The 26,085-nt window shown below is 40.4% G+C and overlaps 1 protein-coding gene across 1 annotated transcript; it reads right to left on the bottom strand.

Moving 5' to 3' along the window:
* Positions 1 to 1,980: 1,980 nt before the first annotated feature.
* col9a1a (collagen, type IX, alpha 1a) lies at positions 1,981 to 23,582 on the bottom strand. Its single transcript, XM_041784162.1, has 15 exons — positions 23,517 to 23,582; positions 23,310 to 23,363; positions 23,167 to 23,211; positions 22,802 to 22,855; positions 22,569 to 22,622; positions 20,844 to 20,897; positions 16,950 to 17,021; positions 11,581 to 11,616; positions 11,441 to 11,485; positions 10,267 to 10,299; positions 10,025 to 10,171; positions 8,373 to 8,427; positions 7,917 to 8,105; positions 6,703 to 6,780; positions 1,981 to 4,025 (listed from the first exon to the last, which is right to left on the bottom strand). The coding sequence occupies exons 1-15, from the start codon at positions 23,580 to 23,582 to the stop codon at positions 3,823 to 3,825; spliced, it is 1,185 nt and encodes a 394-aa protein (XP_041640096.1). The 3' UTR covers positions 1,981 to 3,822.
* Between the last annotated feature and the right edge of the window lie 2,503 nt (positions 23,583 to 26,085).

Here is a 26,085-nt window from a genome sequence, read left to right as displayed (position 1 = left end):
CCTGTTTTTGACACATCTAAACCAATTCTTGCCACTCTCTGCCTATTATTGCCTCTACCAACCCCCTTTTATGCCCATTTTTGCCCATTTTAACCACGTTAACCTTTTTTTTTTGCCAGTTTATTTCAATTTTTCATCCCAGTCCACCTAATTTACACCAATTTTTGCACTTAAAATCCATTTCAGCCACATTTAATCCCCTTTTACAGCCCATTGATTTTAAGATTTATTTCTGGGCTTTTCATGTCTTTATTCCATAGAGGGGAACAGTGGATAGTGTCGGAAACAGGAGAGAGAGTGGGGAGAGACATGCGGTAGCAGGCCATAGGTCGGATTTGAACCTGGGCTGCCCGCGCACATGGATAGCGCCTTCGACTGGTAGGCCATCTGTGTGCCCTTTTTGTGCCCATTTTTGCCACTTTTATCGCAATTGTGTTCTTTAGATATCCCATTTCATCACCTTTTCTATATTTTTTTGCAATTATCAACCAATTTTAGCAATTTTTAACCCATTTTAATTATATTTTTCACATTTACTACATAAATGAATAAATAAAGATATTTGTTTCTTTTATAAGAGTGGTTATTATTCAGGTCAAAGATAAAATATGGTTTTGACAGCTTAACTTCACAATGGGGCATGGTTTTGCTGACCTCCCAGTTTGGCTGGGTCTCAGAAACCTCCCCCTTTATCCCCCCTTGTAGACGGCCTTGTCTGCACATGACTATTGTTGATTGTGCATGGCGGTTCAGCCACCTTCAGGTAGAGCAGGGTCCCCGGTCTCTTGGCACCTTAATTTTGGAGCTGAAAACGTTGAGAACCACTGCCTTAAAGTTTAAAGAATGAGAAAGAAGACTTCAGCTGATCTAGATCTGCTCTCTGGCTTAAAACTCCACAAATATGCAGAAACACAACTGATACTAACACCCGTTATTGATAGCTGATCGATCAGTGGTAAATACTGGCAGAAATGTTCACATCTATGCTGATAATATCATGCATCCCTGCTATTTAATAAAAGATGTGGCAGTTTGGACCAGAGGAGGAACTAAAGATATGATGGAGCAGACATGGAGGCATATCCTTCAAAATAAAAGCCCCTATAGAGCTTTTTGCACACATCTGCAACCCATCGAAAATGGCTTCACAGCCCATTTTTGGGTCCCGACCCACCAGTTGAGAACCAAGGCTGTAAAGGACTGCCAGCATTGTCAGAAGTGCTCTGACTTATTTGTCTGTGTTTGTTCTCATTCACCCAGGCGTTAAAAGGGCAACTGGACTTGCTGGAGGTTCTTGAAGACACTTAGCCTCTCTTCCAAAAGGCTTCTTCAGTTCTGATGTGACAAGGACCAAAGCCACTGGAGCTTAAATTCCAACTTTGGCCCCAGTCACATTAGAACTGAAGAAGCCTTTTGGAAAAGAAGTGAGACGTGTTCAAGAATCTAACTTATTTGGTTCAAAAACATGTTTAACGTCTCTGACATCCAGCAGTAAAATCAGGCTTAAAATCACTGAAATGAAGGCGGGCATCCTGGATCACAGTTGAGGATGAAAGGATTCCTATTGGTTGGAAAAACATGTAACATGTTTGCCCCATGTTTCTCTAGAAATTTCTGGCTTAAAGAGCAGAATAGAGAGACTCTTCATGCTGAGTCCATCTTGTGAATATAAACCTAATTGTCTTCTATGGTACAGTGCCCTCTTGTGGCAGTTTCTTATATTGCACCCACAGTAATATACTTCCTTAACGAACCTCTCCTTTACTGTGATAGTTAAAGGTTTTAGAGACTAAAATCCACCAGAAATATCACTAGAAAATCCCCTCCCCCTCCTCCTCTCTACCTCTGGCTGTTACCTGTATGGGCGGGGCTTCCGCCAGCTCACCTGCAGCACTCAACAATGGAACTGGCCGGGACATGGATGTGTCTCCAACCAAATCTTATACACGGAGCGATTAAGATACAAACCAGTCAAACTTTTGTCTGAACAAAAATACTGATGTACTTATTTGTTCATACTGACAACCACTGAGTTGGTATACAGCATCTTAGTCAGCAGTCACTCTAATATTTTTTCAGTCATAAACCACGCCCATGGCCATGGTTTTCAGTCAGACTCACCGCTCTGATTAAAGCTAAAAACACAAACATGTCCATCACATGACTCAGTCTGATCACTGAGCTACAGCTCAGAAAATAATTCTGCATCCTGCTTGTTTCAGGCAGCACTCCTTTATCAAAGATCTGAGCATGTTTGGTAATCGGTGACCAGCTGTAAGTCTGCTCAGTGAAGCTGCTCACTAGTGATGGGAATTCCAGCTCTCTTTGGTGATCCGGGTCATTTGGCTCAGCTCACCATAGAAGAGTCAGCTCATTTGGATCTCAAACTGTTCCTCAGTTGGGTTCCAGTTTGGCTTCATTTAACCCAGTGTTTCTCAACCTTTTCAGTCCGCGACCTCCAAAATAAAGGTGCCAGAAACCAGGGACCCCCACTGTCCCTGAAGGTGGCTGAACACAGCCATGAACATTCCTCCTGTAAACAGGACAACAAACCACGCACAATTAGACTGGAAACTGGCGTGACTCCCAGGTGAGTCATGCAGCTCAAACTGGATGAAATCCACACAGTGTACGCTCGGCTTTAGGTTGGCCTTTAGACATTTTGTTCATAATCCCGATTTTTAAAAATTCTCTACATCTAATTTGGCGATGTCCGAGCAGGCAGGGCCCCTTTAAGATCTTTGGCGCCCTCCAAGGAGTGCCCGGACCTCTGGTTGGCAACCAATGTTTTAGACTCTAGAGAAGGTCTGATTTTGTTTGAGGGTAATTTAGTTGGCCTGTAGAGTAAGGATTTTGCCTCAAAGCTCATAAAAACTGGTGCAAAACTCCCCCAAAGTACAGGAAATAAAGGTTTTGAAGACTACAGTTTCCTGTGGGACTATCTCCATACCCTTTAAAAGAGTCTAGTCTAAATTAATACCATTATAGATGAGTGAGATGCGAGGGTAAATGTAAATAATGTCTACATTTGTACATGCCTTCTGCAGTATGGTGGGCACTACTCACCTCCATGGACCGTGGGGGTCCTCTATTATTTTGGGGGTTTATGCTCTAGCTCTGATTTTAAAAATGTGCTCTTTAAAATAAAGTTTATTCTGACCGTTTTTGTCATTTAAAACACCTCGTTCAGTTTAACAGAGACCCTGAGAGTTAATCTAAGCTGAAGCACAGTCCTGGTCATTTTGTCCTTCATACAAAACATGCGAGACGTTATCAAAACGTGTTTATTTCCTCCTTTGTACAACTCGAAGATGCCACCTTGAACGTTGATATAATAAATAAGAGTCATATAAAACTGCCAGCTCCCTCCCATCACAAACACAGAATCATCAAACATTTCCTACATTTGGAGGAAAAAGGGATTTTAGTGGATAAACAGGAAAGATACAAACAGCATGAGCGTGGTCCAGCAGTATAATTGACACGTTTACAGAAACATACTCTCTCAGACTCGTCTGGTTGTTTGGAGAGGAAAAAGGCTGCTAGGGTTGTGTATTAACAGTTTATATTTTCTGTTTTACAGTACAGAGATGGAACATCGAGGTAAAATCAGACTTTAAAGGGTTAAGGACTTTCAGGAGACGAGGTGTGCTGTTCAGTGTCCACCTTTAAACCGCAAAGATGGCTTCAGTAAATCCGAATTATTCAAAATCAGAGGACCCAATTTTTAAACAACATACAAACCAAGTGACAAAAACCCAAAAGGACAAATCTCCTGCTGCTTCCTCCTCCAGTCTCTCAGTTTTCTGCTCCCAGTCCTCCTCACATGTCGCTGGGGCCCTTCATGCCGGAGTCTTTAGGGCTCGGTGACTCCACCATGGCCAGGATGCACTGTGACGACTCGCAGTATCCGTTCAGACCTGGGGGACCAGGAGGTCCGGGAACGCCCACCGCTCCGGGAACACCACGAGGTCCTCGCTCTCCGTCACGACCGTTTCTGCCGTAAGCTGCACGGCCAGAATCGCCTGGAAAAAAGCGTGACAGTTCAGACAGAGGAAACTTAAAAGGCTCTGTCTATTTGTATCAGGTGGTATCGATGTATGCCTCTGAGAACGGCGGCAGACTTCTGGGTTACTCTGCTGTGGCCAACCAAGACTTCCCTCCTCATGCCCTGCAATGTTGACAACGATCAGCAACCTTGGGTTCAGATCTCCACAAGGGTGTCCCTGACTAACATAGTCCATGTCTGCAGCGCTGAGTGATCCAAATCCCCTCAAAATATTCTAGCCAATTTCTGAAACTGGATTTGCTTAAAACAGTGATACTCAAGGTGTGGCTCTTTTATGTCTTCATTTAAAATATTATTACCCCAGAAGACCTTAAAAAGGGAAACTTTTTTGCCCTTTTTCACCATTTTTTGCCACTTTTCACCCATTTAAGCTACCTTTTAGCATTTAATATCATTTTTTTCCTAGTTTTTTGCCCATTTGACACTCCTTTTTGCAACTTTTTACCCATTTATGCTACTCTGTTCCCATTTTTGCCCTTTTCACAATTTTTCTCCCCATTTTCACCAATCTAAGCTACCTTTTGTCATTAAATACCATTTTTTTTCCTAGTTTTGCCAATTTTAGCCACTTTTATCCCATTTTTGGCCATTTAGGCTATCTTTTGCCATTTCATCCCACTTTTTTCCCTACTTTTTTGCCCATTTAGACACTCTTTTCTTTTTTGCATATATTTACCCATTTTCGGCCCTTTTCCTCCCCATTTTTACCCATTCAAGTTGCCTTTTGTCAGTAAATACCACTTTTTCCCCACTCTCATCCCACTTTTGCCCTTTTTTACTATTTTTGCCACTTCTCGCCCATTTCATCTACCTTATGCCACTAAATACCATTTGTTTCCTCTTTTTGCCCAATTTATCCACTTCTTTTTGCCACTTTTATCCCATTGTTGCCCTTTTTCACAACTTTTCATCCATTCCATCAACCTTATGCCACTATATATCACTTGTTTCCTCTTTTTTTGCCCATTTTTGCCACTCTTGACTGCTTTTTGCCCATTGTAGTCACTTTTCACTCATTTTTTTTGCCACAGTTTGCCATTTTTGGACCATTTTTGCCACCTGTAACTCATTTTTTTGCAACTTCTCACCCATTTATTCTACTTCCTGACCATTTTTCCACTTTTCCTTCCCAGTTTTAGCCTTTTTTGTTGCTTTTTGACCATTTTTGCCACCTTTAACTTACTGTTTTTGCTACTTTTAGCAGTTTTTTCCACTTTTCACCACTTAGATTGTGGTTCTTGCAAAGGTGTTTTTTAACTATTTGGCTCTTTGGTTGAGCAGGGTTGAGTTGCAGTGGCCTAAAAGAGTCAAACAACCAGCTCTACTGAGCTGAGCCAAATGATCTGGATCTCTAAAAAGAAACAGATTTCCCATCCCAAGAGACTGGATAGACATCAGCTGAGGAAACACAGGTAAGATCAAGGTTTAATGAGCGAAACCTTGAATTCCTGCCTGCTGACATGTCTCTCTGAGTTTTTAAACTTTTTTTCATGAATATTTCTCTACTTAAGGGACACAAAGTAGCTTAAGAATAAAGAATGTTTTTAACTGGGCACTTTGAGCGCTTGGCCTAGTCATAAATAGCCCAAAACGTGGCTTTTTGGTAGTTTCTCAATGCAGAAATCACTACCTGCCCCCCAACAGCAGTCCTCCACTGCTGCGTGTCATCTGCAAAGATCCTATTGAGTCTTACCACCAACTGTTCCATATTAGTCCTCATGGACTGATGATCTCGACTGTAACCTCTGCTAAACAGTATATCCATCCATCGTGATTTACTTGGAGTAGTAACCAAAAGCGTCCACTGCGGATAGTTCAGTCCAGTCCTCCTCTCCTTGATGGCTCCTCCCACACTGCTGCTACTAAAGGCTAAATTAGCCAGGACGTCCCGAGCAGGAACACCCAGCTACAGGGAAGTACTATGGTGCTCTCGCCATCAGCCCTAATGATCCATGCCTTTCTGCGTGACACAGTTCCACTTTATCTCACAGCTGGTCCCAGGGAGATTTACCCACTCATCGAGGTCCACCATAACTCTCTCTCTGGCCCAGGCCCGTCCTCGTCCAGGCCCCTGCATCGGTGTTTGTACCACCCAGCTAAAAGCAGTTCCCTTTTCAGCTTCTTTATTCCCGACAGCAATGACTAACTGAGAATCCTTCCATGCCCCTGATGTCCCTGCATAGTTTTCAGAAGCTCTAAAGTTTCTCTAAGATCAGCTTTTTTGGACATCATCCACATTGATCTTATGATTATTCAACTTCTAAATTAGCCATGTGCTGTGTTATGTAGATAAAAACCCCAGCACCATACAGGAAGTAGAATTACTTTGCAGTTATATTGAGATTTTCTAGGTAACACAATATGTAATATGTATGTATTCACTGTTTGCTTATAAGGTTATTGGCATATTTTTCAGCTGAACATTTTGGCCATGATGGGTCCCTTCCTGTTTAACATGGCCCCATTTGAAGACACAGCTGACAACATCGCTGTCATTTAACCTGGATCTCATTTAACTGCTCTGAATTGATCTTACAACCAGAGCTGCATTCACAGTCTTGCAAGTATCAGAGTCATAAATCTGTATATATGTCATCAAATCAGATTTCTCTGAGTCACCCGTCATCATTTACCTGGTAGACCAGGGGCACCAGGCGCTCCTTTGGCTCCTCTGGCTGTGGGTCCTCTGTCGCCTTTGTCGCCCTGATCGCCTGCAGAGAGGAGACGTGTTAATCAGGACCAAACGAGGGTAGGGTCTAATTGAAGTTACCACATTTAGCTGCGACTTCACACCTTATCTGTTCCTTCATTAACATCAGGATGAACCTGATTGGTCCGTGAGGACGGAGAGAGTCACTGCAGCATCAAAGAAAGAGGAGTTTAATCAAAAAGGTCTACTAGATCTGAGGCTGCAGACCCGAGGAGACTCATGTTTGACGTGTTCAGAGCTGTTTGGAGCCTGTAGACATTTGTCTGCAGATGTTCAGATTAACACATTCATTGCCGGATTACTTACCTCCATGTCCTAAACTCTAGGGGTGTGGCAGGCTAACCGTGAATATATCGGGCTGTGGTATTTTTTGATGATAAGCGTGAACTATTGTTTTTTACTGATCATGGACAGAGAGAGAGAGGAAAAGCGAGACAGGGAGAGAGAATGTAAAAAACAGCAGCTTGCAGCGCTGTCATAGTTTAATTTTTTTGCTTTAAAACCATGTAAAGTCATTCAGACCAAAAAGTGTAGAGAGATTGAGGAGGGCTCAAAACACTCATCAGCTCCAGACACACCCTCAAATGGGTAGCTCGGTTATGGTGGAAAAGCAAGCCCCCTGCTGCGCTGGGCTGCCGTGCCGAGTCAAGCCGAATCAAGCCGAGCCGCACCATGTAATGGAAAAGTCCCATTTGAGTAGTTGCTGTGAGAGGCCTTTAATGGCAGAGCTGCACAGTTTTACCTCCATGTAGACACAAATCTGAGCTCAATGTTTCAGACATGAGTATGGATTATTAACGCATCACTGTCTCCACTTTAGAACAAGCTAGCACGCGCTGTGAGACAGGAAATAACCTTCCTGTCTGACACTCCTGGTGCCTGATCATCTCCCACTTTTCTTGCTCCTCATCCGTGTCAACACGGGTTACGGAGAGGAAAATAAAGAGCGGGGCCACAGAAGAAAATCATGGACCAGGGTGCACCAAGTCGACTTTGATTGGTCCCCTGTATCTTGTTCATAAGGAGAATGTTCGTTTGTTCTTGAATGTTTTCTAACCTCAGCGTGGAGCGCAGTAACCAGTAATGATTCATTAGTAGGAACGATTGCTCTTAAAGTTAAACTGCTCTGAGCCTCACCTTTGGGTCCTTTGCGACCCATCACCCCCGGTGGACCCTTCAGACCGGGCAGACCTCGGGATCCGGTGTGTCCTGGGAAACCGTTCTCTCCGGTGGGTCCTGGAGGTCCAGGTGGGCCGGGGGGACCGGGTAGACCGGCGATACCTGACTCAGGTCTGCTGAGGCTAGCTGCTAGCTGGGCCAGCTGCTCTGTGACACAGGAGGACATGTCAGACATTTAGATTTATGAGACCAAGACTTTAAAAGACAAACGTTCACAGATTTAACCGTCAGTGACAAAAACACTTCACCGAAAACCAGGGTGGCTTATTTTGACTTTTCACACATCCAAAGGTATTCATCTTCTGATCTAAATTTTGGGTTTATGAGGGTAAAATCATAGAATTAGGAATTAAACAAAGCCCTAAAAATGTAGAAATCATGGCCATCACAGCGTTATTAGAAGAGAACACTTACCTTGCATTACTCTCATGCAGACTTGTTTGATATGAGTGTCTGTGGGTGATTTTCCCTGAAAACAAAGAAATAAAACGTCACAGTTAGACAATAATGTGCATAATACATTTTTACTGTTTTTGATTGTTTAATCATTTTTAATGCTGTCACTTCTTTTTCTTGTTTGAGAGCTATAAAGTTTATAAAACTTTATTTTAACTCCATCAAACTAAAACTTTTAAAAAATGTACTGCTGTAATGATCTGTGTTTAATGCATTATTATGCTTCAGTGCAAAAAGCTAATTATAGCGGCGCAGATGGTTGAGCGGTTTAAGGCGCGCCCCATGTACCCGGCGGCCCGGGTTTGAATCCGGCCTTTACCGCATGTCTCTCCCCACTCTTTTCCCTGTTTCATAGTTTATCCACTGTCCTCCTCTATCTAATAAAGGCACAAAAATAAATCTTAAAAAAAGAAAAACACATTATTTATATAGAGGCCCAAAGGGTCAACTACAAAAACATTGCAATGATTAAAAACAAAAAAAAAAATGAACCCATGAAATTTAAAACACAGAAATATTTTACAAAATGTAGAAACTACTTCATGAAAAACAAAAATGGCCATTGAGTGCAAAATTATTTCATTAAAATCGGGACAAATATACATTAAAGTATGACACAAAAACATTTAGAGACAAGAATTTTGTGAAATACATAAATAAATAAATAAATAAATAAGACATCAAAATTCAGGAAAAAAATCCTCACACAAAAATATTTAATTTAAAGGCAAAGAAATGTTTTAGAATGTACTTTTTTTGCATGTAATTATCTAATTATGAATAATATTGTTTTTATTACTATTATTATTTTTTATTGTTTCCTTTCACATAATGTAAAGTATTTCATTAAAAAACATTTCACTTTCAATGCAATTTATTTCATGCAAAGAAAATAACATTTTACAAAATTAAAAAATATTTTGTGTAACAAAAATATTTTGAGAAAAAAAAATTATTCCTGAAATGTTTTTAAAACTTTTTTCTGAAGCATGAAATGAAAAAAAAAACAGTTAAAAAACATTTTGTGTAGTTATAGTTCAAAGTTATTTCTTTACATTTTATTACAGTTTTCTGCTTTTCACATTTTTTTGTTTGATGAAACATTTTTGCATTTCTCTGTTTTTTTGTCCGTAATAAAATAGTTTTGCTCTTTGATCTTTTTTGGTGTTTTGTGAAATGTTTTAATGTTCATTGATAGATTTTTTTTTTTTTTTTTTAGAAAAGTTGAGTTTCACAAATTTAATGTCACATTTGAAGTTTCAATTTCCTAGTGCAGTAATTCTGTGGGTTTGCATTTCATCATCATATCATCATCATCATCATCATCATCTATGCATAGAGTTGATTTTTGTATGACACTGATTTATTTCGATATTAATTTTATAATTTTTTAAATACTAGATGTAAACACCCCTGATATTTCCTCAGTAAAGCAGATAAACTCTACCTCAAACTTCATTTATCATTAAACTCTATGGTATAATTTTCTTTAATCTCTGTATGACTTTTAAACAGCGGCTTAGTTTTCAGCTTTAATGTGATTATTTAGAACCAGCTGCTCTGATGGAGCTGAAACCGTCACACTCTGGTTTAAAGATGAACCGTCTCACCGCTGCTCCCTGGACCCCCGGCAGGCCCGGTGCCCCCATGTCTCCCTGCATGCCGCGGGGTCCCGGCTGGCCCTCTTTGCCCTCTTTGCCCTGCTGTCCTCGACCGCCCTCTGGTCCTTTGTTCCCCGTCTCTCCTGGTGGGCCGGCCTGAAATCAGCAGCAGGTAAACAAAGATTTAGGAGGATTAGAGCGGTCAGGAACCTGTGAGAGGGCAGCAGAGGCTCTGGTGTGGGTGAACGTACCGCTCCTTTCTCTCCTGGTTCTCCTTGATCGCCCTGTAAAAGAAGAGATTATATAGTTATGGACGTGTGCAGAAAGATGCATGCAAAGTTTGTGATAGTGTTGCTGCAAACTAGGAAAAGTAGATCTATTTTTAAACGTCAGCCAAGGTTAGACAGTTTAGTTTCTGTTGATATAAATTAGGTTTAAATCTGTTGATTTAAAAATGTCTGCCTGTTCTAATGCTCCAGAAAAGACTGTTTACAATAAAAACCACCACCAACAACAGCTTGGTGATCACATGATGATCTATCTGAACTGTCTGGGATAGATGGGTAACCATCATTTATTCTAATGTAGAAGCATTTATGATAATTGTAAAAATCAAATTGTGTTTGCAGGGGCATAGCCAGTGATTTTGGCCCCCAGAAACAATATTACACTGGGCCCCCTAACCTGCTAGCTAAGAAATGAATGATGCATCATTTTTACACATATCTATGCATTTTAAAGTATTTTTAACCATAACAACAATATTTTTACTATGGTTAAATTAAATTTACATGCATTATTTTGCAGCGCTGGACTAAACCATTTGGACATGTTTAAGGGAGGAGCAGGCCCCCCAGGATTGTATTTTACTGGATTTTATTTGATAGAAATTTCAGTCTGTTGACTGATTCATTCAGTCACTTTTGATTCAATGATGACACTAATTACTAAGAAAAATGAAAATGCAAACACACTTTTCATTGCAGGCTTCTCCAGGGCCCCTCCGCACTGTGGGCCCCTCCCCACTGTGGGCCCCTCCCCACTGTGCTACACCCATGCGTGTTTGAGACCACAGCAGCAGATACGTTCTTCCTAAACACCTGATATTGTGGAAGTTTGTTGTTTTTAACTGCAGACAAACGTCTGCACACTGTCCTGACTGCACAAATATGTTGGCAGCACACTAGAAGAATGGGATCCTAAGTTTGATCCAAAGGAGAAACTGGACTTATTTAAGGGTCTCGGGGACGTTTCACCTTCTTCAGTTCTGCTTGCATCGAGCCTTAGATAGCCATGACCTGGGTGAACGAGAACCTGAACAGCTAACCTGGAGAATAAGCCTGTATCTGAGCCTTATTGACCCTTTGAGTTTCTTGTTAATCTCACGGTTTCCCTGAAAAGGAGAAAAACTCCTTGTTGACTCACCAGCTCTCCTTTGTCTCCTGGTGTTCCTTCAGCTCCTGGAGGTCCCTGAAATAAAGATGGAGGGTGTTTTATGAGCTTAGACTCGGCACTGAGAGATCTGAAATACACAGCAGTGTGATGTTACGTCTAAGGAAACAAACCTGTTCTCCTTTTGGCCCATCTAGACCCACCGCACCCTGAAAACAGCACGACAGAGAGAGGATTTCACGTTAAAATAATTAATGTGTTAAAAATATCAGACCAAAGATAGACTCATACGTACTTTATGCCACATAAATCTTATTTTGATTCAACCCATTCTGTTCTCTCAGTCTTGAACCAAATGAAGGTTATTTGAATTAAATGTAGTTTTCAGTCTTCAGCTCCACAGAGATCTGCTGAAACTGTCTGATTTTTCCACGTTGGTGCAGCAAATGTTTTCAATCTCATTTAAATTTTGGATCATGTTAAGGCAGCGGTTCTCAAATGGTGTGGAAAGGCACACTGGTGTGCCTTAAGGCAAGTCAAGGTGTGCCTTGGGGATCTGGCTGGACCCCTGAAACCCCCCAGAGTATGGGACCTCCCCAGTAGTGAGTGTGTGTGTGTTGGATCAGTAGCATTGGTGCTAGCATCCTGGCTAACAGTTACCTCACTTGGCAAGCTATTATTGAGCTGAAATTGGTGCTCCAATAATTAATCCATGCGTCTTTTAACCAAGTTAACCAATTTTTCTACCCATTCTGCCACTTATTTTGACAACTTAAACCATTTTTGCTGCTCTTTTGCAATTTTGCAACTTTTTAAAAAAATAGTTTTGATGCATTTTTGCAACCTTTTTTGGAAATTGGTGCCACATTTAACCAATTGTTGTTACTTTGTTGCCTACTTCTGCTATTATTTGGATATTTTTGCCATCGTTTTCCGTCACTTTTAACCTTTTTACCAACTTTTAGCAACTCTAAACCTTTTTGTCCTCTTCTTCCACTTGTACCCTATTTTGTCACCTTTTTGACACTTTCAACCCATTTTTGCCACTGTCTTGCCAATTTTTGCTCACTATGCCTTTGTTTGGCCACCTTTTTATCAATTTTGCCCATTTTTTAGTCACCTTTAACCCATAATTACCACTTTTTCTTACAACAGTTAATGTGGTGATTGCACATTCTTTGTTTTATTTTGAAAAGTTCCTGCGGGCGCACCTGCACTGATTGGGCACTGGCAGCTCCGCACCACCGCACCTGTGCGTCATCACTGCAATCACCGCACTCTCTTAAGCTCCCCTCTGAGAAGAAGCAGACGCCAGAAGATTCCCGCTCTGTGTGTGCCTCCACGTGCCCTCAGTGATCGCCCAGTCTCTGCCACACTGCCTCACTCTCGCACCGAACTCAAGCTCACGGATCCACTCGCTCACCTCCCCCCTCAAGCCTCAGTCTCACTGGAAACCTCTCACTCCCCGGACCTGGATTCCCCCCTCCCTCACTCCTGTGTGCCTTCATTAAACCTTTTAAAACTGCTTCGTTGTCTCCGGCTCTGCTCCTAGGTTCACACACAAAACCTTCAGATTAATACAATCATTACAGTTAATCCTTTTTGGCCACTTGTAACCCATTTTTGCCCCCTTTTTTGACACTTTCAACATGTTTTTGCCACTTTTAACCAATTTTTGGCCCCTTATGTCGATTGTTAACCATTTTTCATTTCATTTCATTCATTTGTTCTAGTCATGACAAATCCACATTCCCTCACAAAGCGACGTTCAACCTCACTCCACTCCATGGCTAGAAAGGAGCAGGGAGAAGAAAAATTCTTATTTTGCCTGCCCCACACTCAAAACACAAATGTTCAACAGCTGGTCTGCCAAATTTACAATAACTAAGAGAATAATTATTACAGCAACATTCAAGAAAGATACAGAAACATTTTCAAGACTAACAACACCTGCCCTCAGCAGTAAAACAGGAAAACAAAACACCCTATTCCCCATGTTCATAATGTCTAATGAGTCTCTCTTTAAACATTTTCTTGAACTCAGATATATTCAGGCAGCTCTTCATATCACTCTGTAAGGAATTCCACATTTTAACTCCAACCACAGAAATACACATATGTTTTAAAGTCGTCCGTGCAAGTTGATGCTTAAAACTAAATTTCCATCTATGGTTCTCATCTTCTGAACTAAAAACAAAAAACTTTTGTAAACTTTCTGGTAATGCTCTACTTTTAGCTCTGAACATAACTGTGGGTGTCTGCAGCTCAGTCAAATCTTTAAGTTTTAACAATCCTGCCTTAATAAACAGACTGTTGCTGTGCTCTCTGTAACCTGCTTTGTGAATAATTCTTACTGCTCTCTTCTGTAATAAAAATAATGGATTTATGTTGCTTATATATGTATTTCCCCAAACTTCCACACAATGACAAAGATATGGCAGAATAAGAGAGCAATACAGCATTCTCATAACTTTACAGTTCAACACAAACTTCACTTTGTTCAGGATAAAAATATTTTTAGACACTTTTGTTTTTGCGTGAGCGATATGAGCTTTCCATGTCCGTTTATCATCATTAATCACACCCAAAAAACGAAATTCAGACACTCTTTCAATGTTTACACCATCTCTGGTCATTGAAATATTTTCCTCTTTTATTTGTAAAAACCATAAACTTTGTTTTATTTAGATTTAAAGACAACTTGTTTTCATCAAACCATTGTTTCACTTTCACCATTTCATTTTCTACTCTTATTACCAACGTTTGTAAATCATCTCTGGAACAGAAAAAGTTGGTGTCCTCTGCAGACAACACTGACTGCCGTGACTTTGAGACTTCAAATAAATCATTTATGTATAAATTAAAAAGTTTAGGTCCCAATACTGAACCTTGTGGAGCTCCACATTCTATACTGAGACACTCAGAATTAAAAACAGAAAAGTGAACATATTGTTGTCTTTTATCTAAATAACTACGTAACCAGTTCAAAACGACATGTATGTCATTTTGAAATTAAAATATCACGATCAATGGTGTCAAACGCTTTTTTAAAATCAATAAATACACCGATAGTATATTTCTTTTTTTCTATTGCTGCAGTAATTTCTTCAGTAATTTTCATTAATGCTAAAGAAGTTGATCTGTTGCTTCTGAAACCAAACTGACTCTCACCTAATAGTTTTTTCTTTTCTATGAAATAATCTAACTTATTTGCAAATGTTTTTCCAGCACTTTAGAGAACTGTGATAGCAATGACACCGGTCTGTTATTAGTAAAGCTGTGTTTGTTTCCTGTTTTAAACAGTGGTATAACCTTTGCTGTTTTCATTCTGTCTGGAAAAACACCTGTATAAACAGAAAGATTAAAATGTAACATAAAGGTTTAATTATGCAGTCAATCGTCTTTTTAACAATAATCATGTCGATCCCATCACTATCAACTGATGTCTTATTTTTAAGCTTCCCTACAACAGAAACTATTTCATTATCAGTCACTTCTCCTAGAAACACAGACTGCAACATTTTACATCCTTCAATTCTGCCAGCTCTGCCTGCCATCCCCTTTTTCATTGATTTTGCAAGGTTAGGTCCAACACTGCCAAAAAAGAGTTGAATTCATCAACCACATCCTGCATGGTTTCAAAGATCCTGTTATTATCATCAGTAAAATAACCAGGTGCATTAGTTAACACAGGCTTGTTTCTCAAAATATCATTCAAAATTTTCCAAGTACCTTTGGTATCACTCTTATTTTCCTGCAACGTTTTATTATAATAATCTTTCCTGGCTTGTCTCATTATTACCGTCAGCTTATTTTTGTAAACCTTATATTGCTTCTCTGATTTTTGACTCTGTCTTGCCGCTTTTGCCCAATTTTGCCACCCCCACTTGTCTGGGTCCCAGAACCCTCTCCCCTCTCTCCCCCTTACGGGCCACCTTGACTGTTATATAAAAGTCTGTTTTGTATTGATGTGAATGTGGTGTGCCTTTGGTGAAAACAGTTTGAAAACCACTGTGGTGAGGAATCTGTTTGACTAGACACCCAGTATTTCATGGGCATGATCAGCTCTCATTTGAAGACTTTTCTAATCCAACCTCAATTCCAAAAAAGTTAGGGCGCTGTGTCAAATTTGATTAAAAACAGAAGCCGGTGATTGTCAAATCTCATAAACCCACATTTGATTCACAATAACAGAAACAAGATATCAGACGATAAACTGAGACATTTGAACATTTCATGAAATTATTAGCTCATTTGAATTTTATGATAATATAATTATATGATAATTTTAATTATCAACAGGTCAGTCACATGACTGGGTATGAAAGGAGCATTTTAGAAAGGCAGAGTCTCTCAGAAGGAAAGATGGGCAGAGGTTCACTAATCTGTGAAAAACTGAGTCTAAAAATTGTGGAACAATTTCAGAAAATAGTTCCTCAACATAAAACTGTGAAGACTTTGAATCTCTCTCCATCTACAGTCCATAAAATCATCAACAGATTCAGAGAATGTGGAGAAATCTCTGAGAGCAAGGACATTAGAAACAGGCATGATTCTGTACATGGGCTCAGGAAGATTCCAGAAATCATCGTCTGTCAACACAGTCGGCCGTGCCGTCCACCAATGACAGTTAAAGCTGGATCATGGAGAGAAGAAGCCAGAACAGGATCCAGAAACACCGTGGTCTGTCTTCTCTGGACCAAAGCTCATTTAACATGGACTGAGGAAACATGGAAAACTGTTCTGTGGTCAGAGGAAACCACAGACGCCGTGTCCTGTGGACTAAAGAGGATTTGGAGCATCCAGCTTGTTCTCCTGGCTCAGGTCTAAAGCCTGCATCTCTGATGGTATGGGGTTGCGTTAGTGCCTATGTGGGCAGCTCTAACATCTGGAGAGGAACTATCAATGCTGGAAAGTAGAGAGAGCTTTTAGAGACACATATGCTCCCATCCAGACAACGTCTCTGTCAGGGAAGCCCAACAGCATGGCTTCACAAGAGAAGAGTCCAGGTCCTGATCTGGTCTGCCACCAATAGAAAACATTTGGATCATCATTTGGAGTTAGATTCCTACATCAGATGAGAATGGGACAACATTCCTCTCCATCAGCTGGTCTCCTCACTGCTCAGACGTTTACAGACTGTTAAAGAAGAGGGGATGCCACACAGTGGTAAACATGGTCCTGTCCATACTTTTTTAGATGTTTTGCTGCCGTGATGAGCTAATATTTTCCTGAAATGTTCAAATGTCTCAGTTTATCATCTGATCTGTTTCTGTTCTTGTGAGTTAAAAACAGGTTTATGAGATTTAACAATCATTGACTTCTGTTTTCCATTGTCACACTGTGTCCCAACTTTTTTGCAATTATTGTTTTATTAATAAAAGAGACGATTTTCCGTCATTTTAGCCTCTGAGTTTGGACGGTTTGGTTAAATTGGTGCGTTTGTTGATTTTTCTGTTTTCCTTTTGTTCCTGTGGACTACAGAGAAACTGTTTAGACTCTTAGAGTTTCACAGCACCGTTGTCATCTCTCCATCACTCACCCTGTCGCCATTCTGGCCACGGTACCCAGCAGGACCAGGCAGTCCTGGAAGGCCTGGATCCCCTTTGCTTCCCTGTAAACACACAAAAAAACAAACCGTTAATAGACAGCGAGCACGCTCTCGTGCACTCTTTGGAGTCATAACACGTCTGAGCGTCAGAAAACGTGACCTGACCCAACCACGGGAAAATAAAAACATCATCTGAAGGGCCGGCCTCGGCCTGGCCCCCCTCCCTCACACGGTTCTGGGTGTGTGTGGGTCCTGATTGTAGCGTACGGTGGGCCGACGGCGTTCAGGCATTCCTGGGGAACAGAGCACTCTTTCAGGGCTTCTCAGCTCCTTTTCCTGCCCTGAATCCCCCCCGATCTGCAGAAACCCCCCCAGGGCCCTCAGGTTTCTCTAACAAGGGCTCATTCATGCCCGCTCGCCGTCAGATTAGAGACTTAGCTGTAACGACAGGAGTTCATAAAGACGCTGAAATAAAAGCAGGGCAGAGTTTGTCTTAGAGATTGATCCTGGTGTGGGACGGTAGTCCCAGGATAGGAGGGAGTGTTTGTGGTCTGATATCAGAGTCTGATGTAGGAGCAGGAAGGCTGATCTGGCTCTCTCTGGTCCTTTTTCCATGAATCTGTTTCCATAACAGCCTTAGAATAATCCGGTTGTTTTTCCCATACTTTAGATCTGTCTCAGTCGTTTTAGCTTGTTAGTCTGCCAGCAGAGTTTCACAAACTCAGAAACCTCAGAGAAAGATCTGATTGACCAACGAGAGAGAAAAAAGCTTTAATTATGAGAAAATGACTTCTTCATGGTTTAGATCCAGCTGTTCAAGCCTTTAAAGAGAGAGCAGACAAATGTTTCCTGAATCTAAACGTTAGTTTATACACATTTAACTCTGTGAAGAATCCCTGATCTTTTATTTTCCTGCTCAGTTTAAAAACAACAGAATCAGAGATGGCCATGGAGCGGTCTGACCTAAAGTTTCCCAGGATTCCTTTGGCATGGATCAGCTAAAACCAGGTATAAGGCAGTCCAAGACAGAGAGAGGACAAATGAGACTTACTGAACTTAAACATGAGTTTGAAGGAGCGTCAGACCTCCAGCTTTAGTATTTAATATAAAATGTGACATTTCAAAGCTATAAGGCATCAGTGACCTCTTTTTTATACCTATGTGGTTTTAAAACATTCACTGGTACTGATGCAGGACTCTGGACCAAAGTCTGGAGAACCACAGGGTTCTGCTGGGACTGTACTTTTTCTCTGTTTTTCTTACTTTGCACATTTTTGCTGTTTGCATAAATGTGCAAGTTTTCTCCCTTCTTTGCCTGCTGAGGTCGGCCCTAAACATGGGTCTGTGTCGGGCTGCTTCCACTGAGTGGTCCAGTTCAGTTCTGTACGGCACGGCACGCATCTTTTGGCCAAAAAAACGGCCCGTACCATCCCACTTTTCGGCACCGTTTCGTAGAGTACTATTTTACCTATCCGTCCCAAAAAGGTGGAGCTACACACAACAATAGGGAGTTGTACTGACGTCACGTCACAGCCGCTCAGCTCTGTGCTGCAAAACACGGAAGTCTCTGTGAGGGTTGGCCGGAAAAAGGGGGACAAACAGAGTAATATCTGCTTAAATCAGGATATTTGGACTCAGCATAGATCCATACTGTCTCCTGGTCTGTGGATGTTGGCATCTGGCCACAAATCGAGTTTCCTGATGTTTATCTGGACCTGATTTTGAGAACACAATGCAGAGCCTGAAGGCTCACATCAGCCTGGTCTATCTGTGATGATGTGAAACTAAATTCATGCTGAAGTTTTGTGAAGCTTTAGCTCTGTTAGGTCTCTGGACTGTAGGTAGTTATACGGGTGTCTGTGGAAACGTGAATGATTTTGGTGTTCAGCATACCGAACTCATTCAAACTGGACCACCTGGTGGAAATGTGGCTTATATGACTGACTGAGTGAGTGACTCTACTTTCAGAGCCATAAATACAGAGTTGCCCCATGGGCGGGGCTTAGCTGTACTCTAGGACATCAGTAATGGCTGCCTCCACTGCTGTAAATACCTTAGATGTAGCTGTAGCATTGTGCCCTTTTACTAGAACTGGACCACGTTTCTGTCTGACATAAAGAATAAAAAGAACCCTAAAAGCTTTTCATGTCGGGGCGCAGGTGGCCTAGTGGTTTAAGGTGCGCCCCACATACGCAGACGGCCCAGGTTCCACTCTTCACCACGTCTCTCCCCCGCTCTCGTCCCTGTTTCTGACTCTATCCACTGTCCTCCTCTATCAAATAAAGGCATGAAATGCTCAAAAATAAATCTTTAAAATATAAATAAATAAAACTTTTATGTTGGGAAAGACGTTTTGGCTCTTCTGCCAACGTGCTTCAACATGACGATGTGATAGTTACAGAGAAAGGATCAGCTGTTAGGAGCGGTTTGGCCTGCTAGTGTAGCGATTAGCTCGGACTTAGCCACAGTGGCAGCTTGGTCAGAGCTGGACAATGTCTCTTTATAAAAACAAGCAACACTGAAAGCTTTCTATGACAGAGAAGATGTTTTCGCTCTTCTCCCGCTCTATTTCGACAAGGATGTGCGATCGTTACGGTTTTCTGGTGTATCTAGGGGCTGCTACCGCAGTAGCCGTTAGCTCGGATGTAGCTCTAGGGAAGCGGACCACATTTCTTTTTAAAACAAGCACAAAGAGTAGCACTGAAAGCTTGTCTTGGCACAGCCGTTGTTTTTGCACGTCTCCCATCAATTCAACATAAAGCTCCGCCATTCATGATCTGAGGCAGCGGTGGCCTGCAAGAGTAGCGCATGTGTGCTACGTCATAAGTCGCTCTGATATCTCGTCATAAATGTGACGGGCAGATCATTCCTCCAATCACCTTCTGAAGAATTTCTGATAAGTCCCGCCCTTCAAACACATTCTAGGGGAGCTTTCCCAGATAAGTGTGGAATATATTCACTGGTCAGGTTAGCTGTTTCCTGCTGACAGGGCTGTTTCAGGTCTTAACCTAAAGACATTAGGGCCCGCACACTTACACCCCAAACACTAATCACTGCCAGAACACAATTCAGTCCGCAGCCATCCCAGATAGATGTGGTCAGCCTTATACCAGGGTCTAACCTAGTCTTGTTATCTGTGTATATCCAGATTTTAAACGTTAATTCTGAATAAGAAACACAGGCTTTTAGTCCTTCTATGCAGAATAAATCACGTCAATAATATTTTTGCTGCTTTCAGAAACTCTCTGACTTGGGGGAAAATCCTGTTTCACATCCATATCTGCTTTAAAATTGATCTAAATGTCTGTGACCCTCATTCTTGTGTGGCTCAGCTTCCAGCTGAGTGTGCAATAACTAAATGATCTGGAAGTTAAAGTAAAGTTTGACAGGAATTTCAAAAAGGAAATACATTTTCCACATTTTTGACTGTATAATATCACAGTCTCTTCTTAATACTGACGTGGTTTAACAATAACATTAGAATAATCAAACATGATGATACAGGGAGTCTGGGGTACCACAGGGTCCTGCACCGGGGCCACTTTCCTTACTTTTTCACCCCGTTTAGTGTGCTTGATTCTTAATGCAGATGTCGCATCATTGTTGGTCTAGGGGAGATATTGTTCCGTTTATGCAGAATAAAATAAAAAGTACAACTTCTTTAGTTTCCTCTTCTCTTGGTTTAACTCGTATCTTTTCTTTCTGTCTGATATCATAGTTCGCTCTCTCCCCATGTGTAGAGGTCAAGAATATATCTGACCTTCATCAGACCGTTTCAACTTTGACCTCTAAACATCCTGCTCTATCTGCTCATGCGTCATAGTTGTGGGTTTTTATTCTTGTTGTTGGGTAAATTTTCATTCTTCAGACTCTCTCTCATCTTACCCTGGCTCCTGGTAATCCTGCAGGCCCCTCATGTCCCCTTGGTCCTCGTTCGCCCTGAAAGAGAGAAAATAAAGGGGGTCCAGTCTTGACAGGAAGTAAACACAATTCAGACACGGCACTATGGGCAGGCCTTATGGGTCCTCCACTAGTCGAATTTTCCCAGCTTACCTGACCGGGGGATGATAATCTTCTCCTACCTTTGCTATTAATGATTCATACAGTACCTATGATGAGGATTTACTATTTTATTGATTTTATAAATCAAAGATGGTCAAAATAATTTAGATAGCTAGTTGGATGGATGCTTAACCTTAAAGGAAATTCATGTAGGGTAAAGTCAGTCTTTAGTAGAGTCTCCTCTGTCTGCAGTCTCAGCTCTGAGTCTGTGTGGATAGGTCTCAGTCAGGATCAAACATCTGGACTCTGAATTTTACTCCATTCTTCTTTGATAAACTGCTCAAGCTCTGTCAGGATGATCAGGGATCAGGAGTGAACAGACCTTAGAAAGTCCAGACACTAATCCTCTATTGGACTGAGGTCTGGGCTCTGACTCGGCCACTCCAGAACATTCCCCTTGTTGTCTTTAAACCATTTCTGTGTAGCTTTCTCTGGATGCTTCGGCTCATTGTCTGACAGGAAATACATTTTCTCCCAAGCCGTAGTTCTCTGTCAGACTGAAGAAGATAGTCCTCCAGGATTCATTTTACCCTCTACCTTTAAAGCCTTCCAGGGCCGGCTGCTGAGAAGCATCCCCACAGCATGATGCTGCTGAGAAGCATCCCCACAGCATGATGCTGCTGAGAAGCATCCCCACAGCATGATGCTGCTGAGAAGCATCCCCACAGCATGATGCTGCTGAGAAGCATCCCCACAGCATGATGCTGCCACCAGCATGCTCCACAGTGGGGATGGTGTGTTTGTGCTGATGTCAGTGTTTGGCGTCTTGTCTGATGGTCTAAAAGCTCCATTCTGGTCTCATCAGACCAAAGACCTTTCTTCCTCTTGACCATGGAGTCTCCCACAGTCCTTCTGGTGAACTCTAGTCCAGATTGAATCTGAGTTTTCTTCAACAGTGTCTTTCTCTTTGCCACTCTCCCATAAAGCTCTGACTGGTGAAGAACCCGGCCAACAGTTGTTGTCTGCAGAGTCTCTCCATCTCAGCTGCTGAAGCTTGGAGCTCCTTCAGAGTAGTCATAGGTGTCTTGGTGTCCTCTCTCACTAGTCTCCTTCTTGCACGCCCACTCAGTGTGTGAGGACGGTCTGATCTAAGCAGATTTACACGTGTGACATATTCCTTCATGTCTTCATGATGGATTTAACTGAACTCTGGGGGATGTTCAGAGACTTGGAGATGATCCTTGACTTAGACTTTTCAATAACCTTTTCTCTGAATATTCTTTTGTCTTCATGGTGTAATGGTAGCCAGGAATACTGATGAACCAGTGACTGGAGCTCTGTTAGATTAAGTCAGTTACTTTAAAGGAGGTGAATATTTATGCAGTCACTTATTTTACATCACAGATTTATATTTATAGAAATCTGTTTTCACTTTGACATTAAAGAGTTTTGTTGTGATTTTTTTTTGTCATTAAAGCTAAATTTTATTGACTGACTCGTTTACTGATTTTATAAATCACTCAAACATCCATCAGGGTGAATATTAAACATATATTATATATAATGGCTGTATGCTGGTGTGTGCTGTGTGAGATGTAGCTGACTCACTGGTCCTCCTCGCGGCCCATCAGGCCCTACTTCTCCCTGTTCGCCTCGCTCGCCCTGGAAACAAAAGAAATTCAAACCTTATCAGGGCAGAGGAACGAGGTAAAATGAACTGCATGGAGGAAAACAGTCCATTTTTTTAGATTTGTCAAACAAATGACTCAAACTCATGCCAAGAATCAGTCAGTCAGTATTCCAAAGCCCCTGAATTAAAGAGTGATGTTTTTAACCCGTACCTGTTTTCCTGAAGACCCCATCAGTCCGACAACACCTGGATCACCTGCAGCACCCTGGGACAAGAAACAGAAACTGAGTATACATTTGATTTTGCTCCATTTTGTTGTTATTATGAGTAAATTTCAGTTTTTCTCTGGAGGTCTTTACTTATTTATTTCTTTATCTAGAGATAAAGAAGCTGTTTTTTCCCATGGTAATATGTTAATTTGTTAAATTCTCTAGAAACATTCAAATCCCAAACTATTTCATCAAATAAACTAAAGTGGTTGAACTGTTCTGGTAAATCTGAGTTTCTCCTGGGGGGGTTGGTCCTGAGGTCCGTCCCGTAGAGAACCACTGGTAGAAACACAAATTAAAATCCTACCTTTGGACCTGCATGGCCTTTTTGTCCAAAAGCTCCTGGCAAACCCTGCATGAAGACAAAGCATCAAATATCAACACCACAGCTGAAATCTCACGCCGTCAAAGACTCATCAGGGATCTTTTGGTGTCAGAAGTCTGAATTACAGGAAGTCCTTGTGGGCCGGCATCACCTGGAGCCCCACTTTTTCCAGGAAGACCCTAAAACAACAAAAACAGGCTGTCAGGGACATTTATCGACACAAGCTGCTGATTTTCTGTCCTTGAATTCACCTCACTAATCCTGCAGTTAGTAGAAACGACACTGTTTACATCTACAAGAGTTTATTTTTATAACAGAGCAGAGATTTTTACCTTTGAGGCTGGAAGTCCAGGTATTCCCTCACGACCATCCGGACCAGGGAGGCCCTGAAGACACATGAGAGCTTTATATGTCTGATGGCACTAAAATGTGTCTGTCTACCAGAAAAGAAGGCGTTTAAACCACTAACATGTATTTTTATTAGTCTGTTAGCTATGGAAGCTCATTTCTGCCACTTACAAAAGAAAAAAATAGAGCAAGGTAATTATTTTAAAACAATTCTTAAGTCAAAATGATGAGAAAATAATGATGAGACAGAGGGTCAAAATAATGAGAGAGCCAAGATAAGAGAAAGTTAAAGTTAGAAGAGTCAAAATTAGGACAGAAAAGGTCGAATCTATTAGATAAACAAGAATAATGATTCTGTAAGTTGGAGTTATGACATAAAAAGTCACTTATGATGAGAAAAAGTTGAAATTACTAAAAAGTCTGCAAAAGAAAAAAAAAAGTCAAAATTCTGACAGAAAAAGTCAAAGTCACGACCTTAAAGGTCAAAATTATAAGGAAAAATTCATAACAGATAAGAAGTGAATCATTGGATAAAAAGCTGAAATTATAAGAAAAACACAGAAAAACAGAAAAATTCAAAGGTTTGAAATACAAAGTCAAAATGAAGAGATAAAAGTTATGTTTAGGAGATAAAAGTCCTAAATTATGATATAAAAAGTCAAAAATATGAGATATTTAAGATGAAATTCTAAGTAATGAAACTGTGGGGAGAAAAAAAGCAGAAGTTATGAGATAGTTGTAAGTCTAAAATTTAAAAAGTCAAACATCTGAGATAAAAAAAAAAATTTAAAAAAGCCAAAATGATGACACAGAAAGAAAAAGATAGTTGTAATTATGAGATAAAAGTCAACATTTAAAAAAAGATATGAAGTCAAAGTTCTGACACAAAAAGTAGCAAAAAATAAATAAATAAAAAGTTGTGTTTTGGAAAATAAATGTAAAACTGATGAGATAGTCAGAGTTATGATTATGACATGAAAAGGCAAAACTGTGACTTAAAAAGTCAGAATTCTGAGGTGAAAGTCAAAGCTGTCAGATAGCAGACATTTTTAGATAATAAAAAACAGAAAATTCCAAAGTTATGATAAAATTCATTAGTATGAGACGGAAAAAGTCAAAATTATGGGGAAAAAATCTGAATTTTAAGACACTAAGTCATAGTCATGAGTTGAAAAGTCAAGGTCAAAGGCCAAAGATACAAAAAGTCTAAATCATTACATAAAAAGACAGAAATTATTAGATAAAAAGAAAATGTTTGCTATTAAGTTGACCTCTCGTTGTTTTTGAGATGAGAGGTCTAAAGTATGAGATATAAAATAAATGTTGAAATAAAGTCATGATTATGAGATAATGGGTCAAAATGATGAGAAAAAAGACCAAAATTATTTTTAAAAATCTTGATTGATTGAATAAAAATGGAGATTATTGGATAAAAAATTGAAATGTTGAAAACAAAATCATCAGATTAAATTAAAATATGAGATTAAAAGTTTATTGTTAGATTAAAAAAAATCAGTTCTGAGATAAAATGCTGAAATAATCAGATCATAAGTCTAAACTATGGAACAAGTGTTTTATATGAGCTAGAACGTTAAAATTATGACTTTAAAAGTCAATTATGATATCAATGTTGAAATCATGAGAAAGTAGGTTATAATGACGGGAAAGGCCAAAAATATAAGTTTTACCTAACTTTTTTAATTTTGACTTTTTATCCACTTATTTTGAGGGGTTTTTTTAATAATCCCAAACTTTTACATATTTTCTCTTCTGTAATGAACTTTCACGGTTGAAGCTCTAAAGACGAGCAGATATAAACCTCTAAGCCAATAAGAACATTAGAATTTACCAGAGCAGAGATAGAAAGGTGGTTAGACTTAATAAATCTTGTTTCAGTGTTTTTAAATGAAGTTCTTTAATAAGTCATGAAAACTTTCACACATAAAAAGGACCTTCTGGGCCTTTTCTGTCCAAATATGTGCTCAAACTTTAGTCCTGGCCCTTAATCCCAGCCTGGTTTGTGTCGATTATACACCTCTGTCTAAATCAGTGGTTCTCAACGTTGGGGTCTGGCCCCCATTGGGGGTCGCGAGGCACTGAGAAGGGGTCTCCAGATGCCTTAAAAAACAGAATATTTTCAAATGTTTCTTTCCTGCCTGGTCTTGTTACTAGTATTTGCCACTTTTCATCAATTTCTGCACAGTTTGGATCCATTTTTGCCTCTTTTTCACTCAGTTTTGCCATTTCACACTAATTTTGCCTAATTTAACCCATTTTCATCACTTTTTCCAACCAATTTTGCCAATTTTAGCACATTTTTGCCACTCTTAACCAATTGTTGCCATTTTTACAATCTTTTCACCATATTTTTAAGCCTTTTTTTGTTTAAAACACTTTCTCACTTTTAAATCCTATTTCACCAAATTTTCTATGCATTTTTGCCACTTTTAATCTATTTCTGCCACTTATTAATCCCCTTTAACCAGTTTTCATGCCTGATTGTTGCCACTCTAACCCTTTGTTGCAATTTTTTGCAAATTTTGCCAATCATTT

The sequence above is a fragment of the Cheilinus undulatus genome, linkage group 4 (genome assembly GCF_018320785.1).
Source record: "Cheilinus undulatus linkage group 4, ASM1832078v1, whole genome shotgun sequence".
Taxonomy (NCBI): Eukaryota; Metazoa; Chordata; class Actinopteri; order Labriformes; family Labridae; genus Cheilinus; species Cheilinus undulatus.
Note: the sequence above shows the minus strand (reverse complement) of the source record. Positions and strands in the feature narration are given on the sequence as shown.